The sequence below is a fragment of the Gracilinanus agilis genome, chromosome 2 (genome assembly GCF_016433145.1).
Source record: "Gracilinanus agilis isolate LMUSP501 chromosome 2, AgileGrace, whole genome shotgun sequence".
NCBI classification, from domain to species: domain Eukaryota; kingdom Metazoa; phylum Chordata; class Mammalia; order Didelphimorphia; family Didelphidae; genus Gracilinanus; species Gracilinanus agilis.
In genome coordinates, this window is record NC_058131.1 from 466,874,321 (window position 1) to 466,889,467 (window position 15,147).

The window sequence follows — 15,147 nt, forward strand, 5'->3', positions numbered from 1 at the left end:
AACAGAAATATTAATTTTTTAAAACTTGGCTTTATTCAGTTTTTCCATTTTATTTGAAGTGAACATTCCAAAAGTCAGACTTTATAATCAGACAGATACTAATTTTCTTTCATTCTATATTAACTATGTCTTGATTCTTTACTTTTTTAGATTTTTTTTAGGCAAAAAAGTAACTAGGAGACTTCAAATTTCCAAAACATTTTCTTTGTGTCACCTCCCAAAAAGGTATGTACGGGGCAGCTGGGTAGCTCAGTGGAGTGAGAGTCAGGCCTAGAGACAGGAGATCCTAGGTTCAAACCTGACCTCAGCCACTTCCCAGCTGTGTGACCCTGGGCAAGTCACTTGACCCCCATTGCCCACCCTTACCAATCTTCCACCTATGAGACAATACACCGAAGTACAAGGGTTTAAAAAAAAAATTAAAAAAAAAAAAAAGGTATGTACGGAATTTCCAAGGAAATTCTCTCCCACTGATGCAAATTGACACATGCTCTACTTTTGGAGAACTGAGGAAGGCATTTCAAGGTTAAGTGCCCTGGTCAGAGGTGAGATTTGAACTTATGCATTCTGGACTTGAAAGCCAGCTTACAATCCATTCTGTTGTTTTCTATTTATTTAAACACACACCCTTATGTACATTTATATAGGCACTTGTGCATTTGTATGTATGTAGAATACCCAGGTTCAAATCTTGTTTCTGATACTAGTTGAAATACTCTAAGTTATTTAACCCCTACTTTGTGCCTCAGGCCACTCCCTAAGATTTATCTACTAAATCAGACTTGGTAGATAAGGTACCCATACCAATTTCCTAAAGTGATGAAATCAGTTCCTTTTTATGCTCCTGTGTATGCATGTACATAAACATGCCTTTATATTTTGTATATCATAAAAGGGATTCAGAGGTGAATCTACTACTTTTGATACCAGAAATATTTTATATCTATATACATATTGTTATATTGATTTCTGGGACAAGAGGACACCAACTTTGAGTGACAAGACCAACAGTTGAACACTTAGGAATGTACTCAGATGCCATGAGCCAGGGCAAGAAATCAGTTGGAGCCAACCCTATAAATACCCACCAGGCCCAGCAAATGTGGCTCACTCTGGAGGAGAACTTGGAAGGTGGGAGGTCTCGAGGGAGGGTAGGTCTGTACCTGCAAACCAACCTGTCTTACTGAGAGAGCTAGAGAGCAAATACCATCATTGTCAATAGAGCTGAGAGAGAACAGTGTCATCAAAGATCATCAATAGCCTTCCCTAATCTTTGGCTTGGCTATGGCCAAGTCAGGCCAGGATTAGTGTGAGGTTGAAGAACCTCCAGCTTCTACTTGATCTAGCTTTCTCCATTAGTCTGATCATTAGCTTAGAGTATTAGCAAATAAGGTTCCCAAATCCTCCATCCTTTTCCCTTGTTCCTAACCTCATTAACTAGAATCAAATATAGTGTTTTATTATCAAGTACCTTTCCTGAGTGGTCAATATATCAAAGCCAAGGGGAGATCCTTATGCAGTCAGATTTCATGGTTATTCAAATAGTGCATCAATAGCCCTTATCAATATCTATTCCAACCCCAGGCTGAGGAACTAGAGAGGTTCACTATATAACTTCTCAGTGGTCCCTGTCTGGGCAACTGTTATAAGGGATAGCTGACAGGCTTAGTTGAAACAAGCCTGCTCAACTAAGTTTTCAAGAGTTGGCCTCAAGGACCCTTTGGGTTACCTGGTTTCCAAGACCTGGCTATTACTCTCTGTATAGCTCCACTTACACTTGTGATGAAATAATCCTATACCAAAGCATAGTCTAAGGACAACTGAAATAATGGGAATTTCCTCAATCATGCTATGATCCCAGGAACGCTGGGAAATGTAGAATATTCTGAGTTACACCAATGTTTTAGGTATTGCATATATATACATATATTTATATATGTAAAAATCATACATGACCATTTCCCAATTAGTTTATTCCTGGGAACAATAAAATTATGCTGTTAGTCAGTGAATTTTTATTAAGCACTTACCACACAGTAAATACTCTTAATACTGAGTATTAACAGTAGCATGGAGGATAGATTAGCTATGACTGAAAAAGAAAATGATAAATGTTGGAGGGGATGTGGGAAAACTGGGATACGAATATACTATTGGTAGAAATATGAACTGAAACAATCATTTTAGAGAGTAATCTGGAACTATGGTCAAAGGGCCATCAAACTATATATATACACTTTGACTAAGCAATATCACTACTGGGTCTCTATTCCAAAGAGATCAGAGATAGGAGGAAAAGACCTACTTGCAGAAAAATATTTTTAGTAGCTCTCTTTATAGTGACAAAGAATTGGAAACCATCAGTTAGAGAATGGTTGAATAAATTATGGTATATAGTTGTAATGGAATACTATAATGCCATAAGAAATGACAAATGATGATTTCAGAAAAACCTGGACTTATGTACATTGATGCTACAGTGTATACAGTAATAGAAATATTGCACAATGATCAACTGTGAAGGACTAATTAATAGCAAAGTAAGGTCCCAAGACAACCTCAAGGGATTCATGATTAAAAAAAAATGCATTTCCCATCCAAAGAAGGAACTGTTAGAATCTGATTGCAGATCAAAGTATGCCATCTTTCACTTTATTTCCTTCATGAGTTTTTTTTTTTTGTTGTTGTTGTATTGTGATATGTCTTCTGTCATGGGGAAAATGGAAATATATATTGCATGAAAGCACTGGTATAACCTATAACAAACCATTTACTGCCTCAGGAAGGGATGGGGGGAGGTGGAGAAAAAAAGGGAGAAAGTCTGAATTGCAAAATGTCAAAAAACAGTTGTAAAAATTGTTTCTACATGTAACTGAAAATAAAAGAAAGCTTAAAGTGCTTGTTTTGGCAGCACATATACTAAAATTGGAACAATACAGAGAAGATTAGCATGGCCCCTGCGCAAGGATGACACGCAAATTCGTGAAGCGTTCCATATTTTTCAGGAAAGTTACAGCGCCAGTAAAAGGAAAGTACAATTTAAAAACCAAAAAATAAATAAAAGGTGAGCTGCTCAAAAAAAAAAAAAAGAAAAGAAAGAAAAAAAGAAAGCTTAAAAAACTTTAATAAAAGTTGTCATGGGGATGTAAAGGATGAATAGAGGAAGTTCTCATTAACAGGGAAAAATTGATTGCTGGGATGAAATGTATGAGAACCTTAAGGGAAGTGACCATTCCTTTCTAAAGTTTATAACAGAGAAAAGCTGAGCATAGTCTGACATGAACTCTTGGTTCTAGGAGACCAGATTCCAAAAAGTTCTGAGGAAGGAAAGGTAAAAATCTTATGAACAAAAATTCTACAGAAAGAAGTCAGCTAAGGAGGGAAGGATAATTCTGAAATAAAAATTCTGAAAACACAATAGGAAATAATTTTGATTATTATTTTATAATTATTGATTTATTAAAAATAGACTACCAATGTGGATTCACAAGACACCCTCAATATATTTTTAAACCCTCATCTTCTGTCTTCATATTGATGTATTGCTGCCCTTGACATCCTCAATTTTTAAAAAATTTGTACAGAAGATGAAAGTGAAGACAAGAGAGTATGAGTGTGTTACTATGCTGTTAAAACCATCACAATTGCTAAAGCTCATTAGAAGCTGAGATTGGTAGGGGAAGCTAAGGATAACAAAAAGAATTTTGTCTTGTTTTTAAAAGCTATATTAAGGGGAAGGGGAGGATCAAAGGATAACATTGCTGCTTCTGGTAGATGAGACAATGATAACTTAACAACAAAGGGAAAGCAGTGCTACTTAATTCTTGTTTTGTTTTTGTTTTCTCTGATGAAAGGTTAGGATTGCCCCTCCCTCTCTCCCCAACATGCTATTCTCAAGTGCCTTAGCTGTTAAGTACAACTTTTTTTATTTTCTAAGGTTTATTTTTAACACATGACCCTTGCAGGGGCCATGACATGACAAAATTGCCTGACAGGAAAGTTAAAGCTCAAGGTAAGGAGGTAGAAAGAGTACATTTAGCCACTAATGATGAATTAGTCACTTGATCTAGATAAACTATATTCTCTTATTGTAAAGAAATGGTAGATAGGATAGCTATGCAGCTGTTAGTGACATTTTTAAGATTAGAGAAAAAAGGAGAAATACTATAGTATTACAGTCGATCAACTAGTGTTTATTAAGCACTGTATGAAGTACTCTGGGAACAAAGGAAGGCAAAAATAGTCCCAGCTCATAATATGATGGAGCCCATAGTCCAATGGAGGAGCCAGCATGTAAATAAGTATGCATGAAAAAAATACATATTGGATAAATTGAAGGTAGTCTCAGAGGGGAGATGCTAAAATTAAGGAAGTCTATGAAAGGCTTATTGAAAAAGGTTGGACTTTAGTTGAAACTTTTATTTTTTATCTATTTTTTAAAAATTATATTGTTCCATGGCAAAAGAATGCTAAGGGCTAAGCAATTTTAGGCCATGATCACACAGGAAGTATTTGAGGTCACATTTGAACCCAGGATATCCTGTCTGACTCTCAATCCATTGAACCACCCACCTAGCTGCCCTGTTTCGTTAAAACTTGAAGGAAATCAGGGAAGCTAGGTGGTAGAGATGAGGGGACAGAGATCCAGGCATGGGAAATGCCCAGTGTAAATGCTCCAAGTCAGGAGGTGGACTGTTATATAAGGAAGAGCAGCAAGGAGGCCAGTATTAGCTGGACCACAGAGTACCTGAAAGGAAATAAAAATAAGACCGCTAAGGTAGAAAGTGACCAGGTTATGAAATGCTTAAAAGTCAAACAGAGGATTCTATATCTGATTCTAGAGGCAACAGGAAGCTCTTAAAGTTTATTGAATGGGGGTGAGGGTGGGTGGGTGGAATCATATGATCAGACCTATGCTTTAAGGATCAATTTGATAGCCAAATGGAAGATAGATTTCAGTGGGATGGCACTTGTGGCAGGGAGCTCAATCAGCAGACTATTACTATGGTCCAGGGACAATTCGAAATGTTATGACGACATTAACAGGCTTTGGCCATAGATTAACTATGGGAAGCAGTGATGAGTCACAAGTAGATTGTGAGCCTGATAAAGATAGTGATCCCCTCAATAGTAATAGGGAAGTTTGGAAGAGAGGTTTTGTAGAAGGTAAATGATTTTAGTTTTGGACATGCTGAGATTAAGATGTCTATGGGGCATATTGGTCAAGATGTCAAGCAATTGGCAATACAGAACTGGATGTTGGGAGAGAAATTAGGACTGGACAAGCAGAAATTAGTTACCTGCAGAGAGATAACTAAAATCCCCAGCTGAGAGGGCAGAAGAGAAGGAAGCAGTGGGAGACTCAAGAAGGGAAAAGTTTGGAAAAATCACTGTTGTAGTGGGATAATTAACTGAAGCAGTATGAATGTCCCAGTTTTTTAAATGAAGTAACAGAGACATCTCATACTTTATAGTATTCTAACACTGATAACTAAAAATATTTAAAAACATCTAGAAAATCAAGTAGTCATTATAAAAAAAGATAGCATGGTTTATTAAGCACAAGTCAGGCCAGATTAACTTTATTTTTTCTGACATCACTAAACTGATGGATTTGACAGAATGCTATAGTTTTCTAATATGGTAAAATGTTTGATAAAATTTTACATACAATTCTTGTGGAACAGATGAAGTGATGTGGACAAAAAAATTCTGATATCAGTTAAATGGCTAGACTCAAGTAGTTATAGTTCAGTGGCCTTTCTTGTGGGGGTGGGGAGTAGGGAGGGGTTGGTTCCCATTAGAGTTCTACAGGGCTCTAATTATATTCCTATCCTGTTTGACATTTTAATCAATGATTTGACTAAGGTTAATAGATGGCATGCTGGTTCATCAAATTTGCAAATGACACAAATTAGGAAGGATAGCTAATACAGTGATTAAGGCAGGACACAAAAAGATCTTAGCAGGCAGTTTACAATAGGATTTTTTTTTATATCAGTCTTGTGATTTCATCAATGAGTCAACCAAGAACAACCTTCTTCATAATTTAAGAGTCTTAAGTGATTTTCTTGGTGATACTGGGAAGATAAATAGCTTGCTCAGGTTCACACAGTATATGTTAGAGTTAGGGCTTAAATTCATTCTTCCTAATTACAAGGCCAGCTCTCTATTAACTAAGCCAGTGGGATACACGCAGTCTGCAGCACTTCTTTGTGTCACCTAAACAGTGTATGTTAAACAATAAAATGTAATTAGGGAAAACATAAAAATAAAATGCAACAAAACATGGATATTAAATTTAAAACTAAAACAGTATTCAACCCATAGAAATTATTTTGTATGGGTTAGCCCCATTCCTGAGTTTGATACCACTATGCCATATGGGATAATATTTAATTAGTATAATAGAGTTTATATAGTACTTGAAGGTTTCGAAAACTGCATTATGTTTTTTTTTCTTCAGTTTATCCTTAAAATAACCTTGGTAGAAGGTAAAATCCCCATTTTAGAGATAAGGAAATCAAGGCAGACAGAGGTTAAGTGATTTGCTTAGGGTCACACAGCTGGTTGATTGGTTGTTGTCATTCAAGAATTCATAAGATTTAAGTGAGGTTGAGTCTACAAAGTCATCAGTCTTACTCTTTTTCAGGGCCATCGAAGTCCAGTGGCAAGACAAAAGTCAAGATGACAGGTGATGGCTCAGGATGTAGTTAATACTGGGCATTTTCGATTCTTAACAAGGCTCTAAGCATTTGCTTCTTCTGCCTTCATGGGCAATGTAACAAATTGTTCTTATATACTCCCTTATGGCAGGGGAAGTCCTTATATGCCAGGGGCAGATATTGCTCCCTCCTCCCCAGGAACTTGCTGGTTTTGAAACCTGTTGGTTACTTTCAACCTGGTTTAATCTGTCTGCCATGATGGTTTACTGGGATATGGGTGCTACACATACTATAGCTTCTTGGAACCACAGATGAGAGCTAGGTAGCAGGTGAACACCAAAAGGGAAAAGCAATTCTTAACAAGGATCAGCAAGCCCTCATACTAGAAGCACTAGTTTTCCTTGAATACCCTGTACACCCCAGGCCACACAACTAGGAAGTGTATGAGGACAGATTTGAACACGGGTCTTCCTGAAGCTAGGTCCAGGGATGTTTTCTCTACAACCACCTAGCTGCCTAAATGAAAGTCATACCAAATTCCACAAAAATTACCTTCACACATACAAAATGATTTTTATGAAAAATATCCTAAGGTTTTAGTGAACTTTTTAGTGTATACACTTGCCCTGGAATCTCTCCCTCTTTATCACTACTGTCTGGGTAGACAGGCTAAACCAGGCTGAGGGTTAACTGATGGTCCTCAAACCCATCAGTGAGTTAAGGGGATATTTACCCAAAGCATGTGAAGAAAAAGGTGGATGAAAACAATTTAACTGAGATAAAAACAACTTATTCCAGCTGCCCAGATAACACCTAATGAAGGGGCTATGGAACACTTAGAGCTTGGTCAGTCATTGAAAATGCCAAAGTCATTCTCTGCATACTGAACTATTACCAGTCATCTTGCTTTTGTTTTGCTAATGGACTTCCATGACTTTAGGAGAGTGAGGCTGATGACTTTGTGCAATTTTGCCTCACTTAAATCCAATTGATGGGCACATCCAGACATTACCTTATGACATCATTGGTCATTCATCTTGAATAGGAAGGAGGAACAACATTGGAGATGGTAGAGAGTAGATATTGTAGAGCTCTTCTCAAATCTCCCATTTAAAGAAGGAAGCCAGACCAGCTATCTCCACTTCCTACCACTATCCACCTCTAGACTTCATTATGTCTATTCTTTTTATGTTGTCTTCTCCATTGGATTGCAAACTCCTTGAAGGCAAAGGACTATCTAAGACTTTCTTAGTATTCCCCAGTGCCTGGCACATAGTACAAAATTAATAAATGATCACTGACTTCACACTCTATTAGTCAACAGTATGCTAAGGTATCCAAAATAATGAGAAGCATAGCTTTCAAAATTAAGGAGGTGATAGGCACTATCTATACTGCCTTAGTGAGGCTATATCTAGAATAGTTTTCAGTTATGGGCTATTTTTTGAGGCCAAATAAAGGGCATCCAGGATGGTGAAAAGTCTGTTGTCTGTGCCTTATGACAATGAAATAAACTAGGGATATTTAGAGGAGAAAAAATTCACAGTAATAGAGATATTATAGGTTTCCTGAAACATCTGAAGATAGATTAGAGGCTTACCAGCAAAGATAGAACAAACAGGGAAGGATCTAGTTAATTCCAACTCCAATAGAAAATAATGTCAAATGAAGCAGAAAATCAACAAACCAGAGAAAAGAGCAAAGAGAAATACCAAAGAAGTAATACCAAACAAAAAAAAAAGAAAAGAAAAGAGCCATTATATCAAAAGGTTATGCTGTAATCTTTAGGTGTGATCCAATGGGGACAAGCCCATTTCTTCTAGTTTCATGTAGAACTAGGTTAATAAGGCAGGAAGCAGAGAACAGAATGCCGGAACAGAATTCCTAACTTGGGGTCCCAATCTAGGATATGTTGATTTACTACTCCTCTAACCTATTTAGTACTCTGTCACCAGGGAAAATATGGGCTCAACCAACATATTTAGGGCTTCAATAGGTATCAGGGATTAAAGAGCGAGTTCTCTACATTGATACTTCCAGTCATAACTAGTGAAGTAAGAGGGAAAAACAAGCATTTATTAAGTACCAGGAATGGTGCTAAAGTCTTTATAAATATTATCCACTCTGCAGCTCCACTCAAGTTAGCTATAAGGAAAAAAGGTTTATCTTGAGTCAAGAATCTCTGATCTGAAGTTATGATGACAACTATAATCCTAATGTGGGTAGTCTGCCTAGTACTGTGGAAAGGGGACAGGATACAGAAATTAGTATCACCCCAACTAAGCCATACCATCTAGATACATATTTGTTTCTGTGTTCTAGATGAAGCTCCCTGGAAGAGATAGGTCCAAGAACTATTTTTAGACAGCCTTGCTGTGAATGTTTATCCTTTAGGTTGAAGACTTGAGTTCACTGATCCTCTCCACTCTTCACTCCTACCCTGGGTACCAAACAGAAGGACTAAAGTGATAAGGACATCAGTAATTGCAGTCAGAAATTCCAAAGAAAACACAAGGAAGCAGACTCTTGCCATACACCCTTAGCCGAAACATTGAAGACAAAATCAAGAAAAGAATAAAAACTAATACAGTGGAGAAATACTATGGGTTAAAAGAACTCAAATACACTAGAATATAATTCCACAATAATTACAAATTTATATACGTTGATATATTAAGTAGATTTGTTTCAGTGACAAAAATTTCCAAAAACAGATGGAATGCTGCAAGATAGCTTTGCACCATGCCATACATTATTAAAGACTAAGAAATTTATCCAAGAAAATAAATATGCTTAAATGGTTTCAAAACTCTGATTTAGAAAAAAATTATGGATTATAATCAAGGTTAGCCTTGGAAAAGTGGTTCATTAAAAGTATGTTTAATATCTAACATGACTGTTTAATATTGCAAAACTTTTAAATGTGTCAATTTTCTAAATTACCCTTTAGCAAAGAGCTGGAAGAAAAACGAATTCCCAATGATTCGTGTAAACTCTAATAATTGTGGTATTTGAATAGAATTTTTTGCATGACAAATATGAAGTTGGAGAAACTTGAGAAGACTTAAATGAAGAAACACAAAGTGAAGCAAGCAGAACCAAAAGTGTCAGGATTACAACATTTGCTTGCATAAAAACACTAAAAGACTTCAGAATTCTGATCAAAACAGAAAAAAAAAATTCAGTGGTAAAACATGGCATCCTGCCATGTTAGAAAGGTGATGACCTTTAGATGCTAAATGAGGCATGGTTTTTTTGGACATGATTAATATGTTTTGTTTCGCTGTACTTATTTGTTGTACATGAAAGTTCAAGGGTGAGAAGGTAATCATAAATGTGGTATAAAAAGTTATTTATCCTTAAATAGACTTGTTCTAAGTCCCTGAGCAAGAAGCCATGGATAAAAGTTACATTTAGTTTTAATGTGGAGAAAAACTTGATAGAACTATCAAAAAGCAAAATAAGGGGCAGCTGGGTAGCTCAGTGGAGTGAGAGTCAGGCCTAGAGACAGGAGGTCCTAGGTTCAAACCCGGCCTCAGCCACTTCCCAGCTGTGTGACCCTGGGCAAGTCACTTGACCCCCATTGCCCACCCTTACCAATCTTCCACCTATGAGACAATACACTGAAGTACAAGGGTTTAAAAAAACAAAACAAACAAAAAAAAAAGCAAAATAGGTTGCCTTGGGGAGTAAATGGATTCCTTCTCACAAGTCTTCAAGCCAAGCTTGGTTGACCACTGATGTTGGATATCATAGTGGTGGCTTCTTTTTAGATATGTTGGACAAAAAGATGCTGAGGCCCCTTCTAAATACAAAATGTTTTCTGGTTCTAATTTTTGGCAGAGGGCATTTGAGCAGATATCTAATTTAATGCTCCTAACACTACAATAGCATGCCTTTGTATCTAGTTACTGGATTTCCTCACTATGTGCAAAACATTGTGCCAAGTGCTGGGGACACAAATAGAAAAGGCAGTTTCTCTCTCAAGGAGCTCATGTTCTAATGGAGGAGCCAATATAGAAGTTTTCAGCTGCAAGCCAGAAGGAAATGTCCCATGGTCCTTAGGGTGCAGCATCAAAGCAGATACCTTCTTTGTAATGTAATTTCACTGATATAACCATATTGGTGTCTGATACTGAACCATATGGGAGTGCCAAAGATTCTGGTGGCGGTAACTTTTGGATCTTCATTAGCTAGCTACAGAACCTTTAGGAGCAGTTGCCAGGCTGCGCATCTCCACAGGGGTTAATTCTCAGGATTGGTCATGAGTATTGGGCTGGAAATACTGCCATTTTCAAGGCACTTGACTTCAGGATCCTGTACTTTCTCCATCAAGATTGTTTGGGAAATAATTAAAGTGGTGGTAGGGTAGTGGTAGGGTCAGTGGTAGGGTAGTGGTAGGGTAGTGATAGTGGTAGTTTAACTTTCCTGACTCATGCTACCTCCTGTCTTACCCTTAAGTTTTTTGTTGCTAGACTCCCTAAAGAATGTCCCTGAAGTCTTAATATTCCTAAATCACCATGGATTTCATGGATGAATATCACACACACATAAACATTATATCTTAAAATACAGTGCTATCCTTCCCCTGCCTCTTTAGTCTTTTTGAGTAATGCACCAAAAAAAAAAAAAAAAAAAATCCCAGTCTACCAAGTCTTAGTCATACAAGTCAGTTTTAATGGAACATTCTATAGTCCCAGATAACATGGAGAGGAGGAAAAAGGGAGAGAGCCCCAACCCCTTTTATATTCTTTTCTGGCATGGAGAAATATTTTAAATTTAGGTAACACAATTGTGGTCAAAAGACCAATAAAAAGTATGCCTGGAAGCTGTAAAGGCCTAGTTTAAATTTGCATAAATTTGTAGATGAGAGTCTTGCAAGATGTTATGATTTCTTCCACCTGCAAGTTCAAGAACAGAAGCAAAAAAGGTAGAAAGAAGTTACCCAGGGTTGTGGATTAGCAGGTCAAAGTGGCAGGGATTTAAGAGAGGAAGAAAGGAATACAAAGTGAACTGACTGGAAAGGCAGGTTGCAACTTAGGAACCAAAGGTCTTGCTAAAAGTGAAGAACAGGTCTGGGAGGAATAGGGGAGTGAGATAGGTGAGTCATCTGTGATCAAAAAGGATTATTCCAGAACTCGGAAGACTTATGAAGACTGCTCCCTTTTGAATAAAAGTATATATCTTAGTGGATTGCTGAAATGGAGGTGGGGATCACAAGTCTTTCTTAGATAAGCAATGAAAGTGGTGCCTTAGCTTAGAAAATCAGTTTCCTATGAATGAAAAAAAAAAGCAACATAAAATTCCTTAAGAGGCTGGAAACTAAGCGGGGTGTAGAGCCCCTCTTACAGAGACCGGATGCTCTGATAACTTACCTTTTCCACGTTAAAATGAACTTATAGATGGAAATCTTAAAACCAAGAAAAGGGAAAAAGCAGCAGCCTCTCGATACTAGGTTTCAAGCTAGATAAGAAATAAGGTTTCTAAGAAGGCAAGTGCAGTGAGACCAGACCAGAGATTCCAATCACCTGCTTGCATTAACAAAAGTGAAACTAAGATCCACCTGAAAGGATATCAGCACCAGTCAGAGGCAACCTTGGGCTGCCATTCACCTGGAGGGGCGGAGTGAGAACCCCGAGTATACGTTTCTGAAACCTGAAGCCAGGAAAAAAAAAAAATTGGAGCCCGAGGGTGGGGTGCAGCTTGTTACACAGGTAGAAGGCGGAACCAGGGAGAGGGTTCACCTTGGGCTGAAGCGGTACATGGAAGTGCGTGGACACCTGACCCGAGTGGAGGGGGAAGAGATCGGCAGTCGGACTCCCGGAGGTAGGGAAAGGGGAGAAAGGAGGAAGGGGTCGCCCCGGTTCTTGGTTCCAGGGCTGGGATTTCAGCCAGCTCAACGACGTCCGCCAGAGTGGGGCTAGCTGCCGCCATGGCCTGGAGCGCGACGTCGCCCGGGGCCAACCAGCCAGACAACACAGCCTTTACGCAACAGCGCCTGCCGGCCTGGCAGCCGCTGCTGTCGGCCAGCATCACCCTGCCGCTCTTTTTCTGCGTGGGCTTGGCCTTCATCGGTTTGGGCCTAGGCCTCTACTACTCCTCCAATGGCATCAAGGAGATGGAGTACGACTACACGGGCGAGCCAGGCACCGGCAATTGCACGGCCTGCGCCCGGGTCGGGGAGCGAGTAGCCCCGCCCCACGCCAACTGCACCTGCCAGTGGTGCTTCTCACTGCCTGAGCTCTTCCAGGGCCCTGTGTTCCTCTACTATGAATTGTCCAACTTTTACCAGAATAACCGCCGCTACGTGGTCTCGCGAGACAACGAGCAGCTCAGTGGGCTGGCGAGTGCGCTGCGTCACCCCGCCAATGAGTGCGCGCCCTACCAGCGCAGTTCCACCGGCCTGCCCATCGCTCCGTGCGGCGCCATAGCCAACAGCCTCTTCAACGACTCATTCAAGCTGCTGCACCAGCGCCAGCCCAATGGCCCCTACGTCGAGGTGCCGCTGGACCGCACCGGCATCGCTTGGTGGACAGACTACCACGTCAAGTTCCACAATCCGGCACCCATCAACGGCAGCCTGAAGCTGGCCTTTCATGGCACAGCCAAGCCGCCCAACTGGCCTCGTCCAGTCTATGACCTAAGCCCGGATCCCAACAACACAGGCTTCGTGAATCAGGATTTCGTGGTGTGGATGCGCACAGCAGCGCTGCCCACGTTCCGCAAGCTGTACGCACGCATCCGCCATGGCAACTACTCAGCTGGGCTGCCACGCGGGACCTACTGCGTGAATATCACCTACAACTATCCGGTCCTCGCCTTCGGGGGCCAGAAGCGCATCATCTTCAGCAGCATCTCGTGGATGGGGGGCAAGAATCCCTTCCTGGGCATCGCCTACCTGACTTTTGGCTCCCTCTGCATTGTCACTGGCTTCGTCATGCTCGTCGTGTACATCCGGTATCAGGACGAGAATGGCGACGGAGATGACGACGAGTGACCCAAGCTGAGAAGCTGCTGGTAGCTGCTCTCTGCAGCTCCCTACCTCCTCCATACCATTTCTTACCGAGGTGTCTTCTTGCAAACGTTTTGAGCAAATTTTTTACCTCCTTAAACACTTCCTTCTCGACCATAACTTATTTGTGAATTCCCCCTAGCAAAATTCATAATTCCTTATATTTGTTTTCTAAGCAAAATTCCTGATTCCTTAACAATTCCTATTGTCTGGAGCTGTTTGGATAAAGTCTAGAGAAATTTCCCTCTCCACTACTTTCAGAGTTTGGAAGTTGATTAGATCTTACTAGCTTTTTTGAGCTACGTCTTTAAATACTTTTTTCCTCAACCCCACCCTATCCCATTCCCTATGTAACCCAATTCTGAATACTCCAGGTGGAACTGATTTGTTGAAGGCCAGGGAGATTACCCTATCTCTTTCCCCAGGATTAGAGATGGATGGAGTCTTGAGCTTTTTGAGCTACCTTTTCCTTACCTTTTCTCTTCCATCCTGTCTCCCTTGCAATTCAATTCCTAATTATTCTTGTGGAACTGTTTGGAGAATAGATCTGAGGGTCAGGGAAATTTACCCTCCACCTCTTTCAAAGAGATTGAACTTTTTTTTGCCTTGTCTTAACTGCTTGACGCTTCCTTTCCATCATCCCTTCATCCCTCTGTGTTTAATTCGGTTCCTAATTGTTGCTGGGGAGCTGATTGGATGGTGGACCTGAAGTTCAAGACATTTCCCCTTCCCCTCTTTCATGTTTTGAGAAGTTGAACTGATTTACCAGTCCTTTGCGATTTACCCACCTCCTTTCTTATCCCACCCCATCCCATTCCCTCAGCTCTGTGAGCTTTCTGTAGTATGCAACCCCATTTCTAATTACCCCTCTGGGAGATTGACCTGAATTTCAGATAAATTTACCTTTACCCTTTTATTTGGATAATCAGGTTTCTAAATCATTGCCACAGATTATGTTGAGTATAAAGTTGTAGATTTCAAGCAGTCAGATTTTTATGTATTCCCTAATTTTACAGTTGAATTAATGGAGGCCCAAGAGGGATGGGCTTGCTTAAGGATACACAACAAGTACTGGCAAAACTGGAACACAAATAATAAATTTTGTGACACTAAACCGGGTGTCCTTTCCACTATATCATGGTGCTTCCCCAAACAATAATAATAATCATGCCTTGTAAATAATGATTTTACTTTCTAAGGAAGTATTAATCTAATTTTTCCCTTTCTATAGTTTATTGTGTTGAAGGCATGATTGACATGTTTCTGCAAAAATAATTGGAACCTAGATTATTTTTGCAAATGTATCTGCAAGAGAATATTCATACTAACTCACTTGGTATTTGAGTACAGGGTATTTTACTACTACTAATAGCTAATTGATATGGTATTGCATTCTGCAGACTGTTTTGTATATATTATTCAGTTGAGCCCTAAACCTATGAGATAGGCCCAACAGGTAATATCTCCATT

General features: G+C 39.6%; 1 protein-coding gene and 1 non-coding gene across 2 annotated transcripts; both read left to right on the top strand.

The window, feature by feature from the left end:
* The first annotated feature begins 2,895 nt into the window (after nucleotides 1-2,895).
* Nucleotides 2,896-3,002, top strand: LOC123238293. The gene has a single exon (XR_006505496.1). It is a non-coding gene; the product is annotated as a U6 spliceosomal RNA (small nuclear RNA).
* A 9,258-nt stretch (nucleotides 3,003-12,260) lies between these two features.
* Nucleotides 12,261-13,809, top strand: TMEM30B (transmembrane protein 30B). The gene has a single exon (XM_044662016.1). It carries the CDS (start codon nucleotides 12,598-12,600, stop codon nucleotides 13,660-13,662), a length of 1,065 nt encoding a protein of 354 aa, XP_044517951.1. The 5' UTR covers nucleotides 12,261-12,597; the 3' UTR covers nucleotides 13,663-13,809.
* The last annotated feature ends 1,338 nt before the right edge of the window (nucleotides 13,810-15,147 follow it).

What these genes read in the sequence shown, in the direction of transcription:
- TMEM30B (XM_044662016.1), top strand. Translation starts at nt 12,598, where the DNA reads ATGGCCTGGAGCGCGACGTCGCCCGGGGCCAACCAGCCAGACAACACA.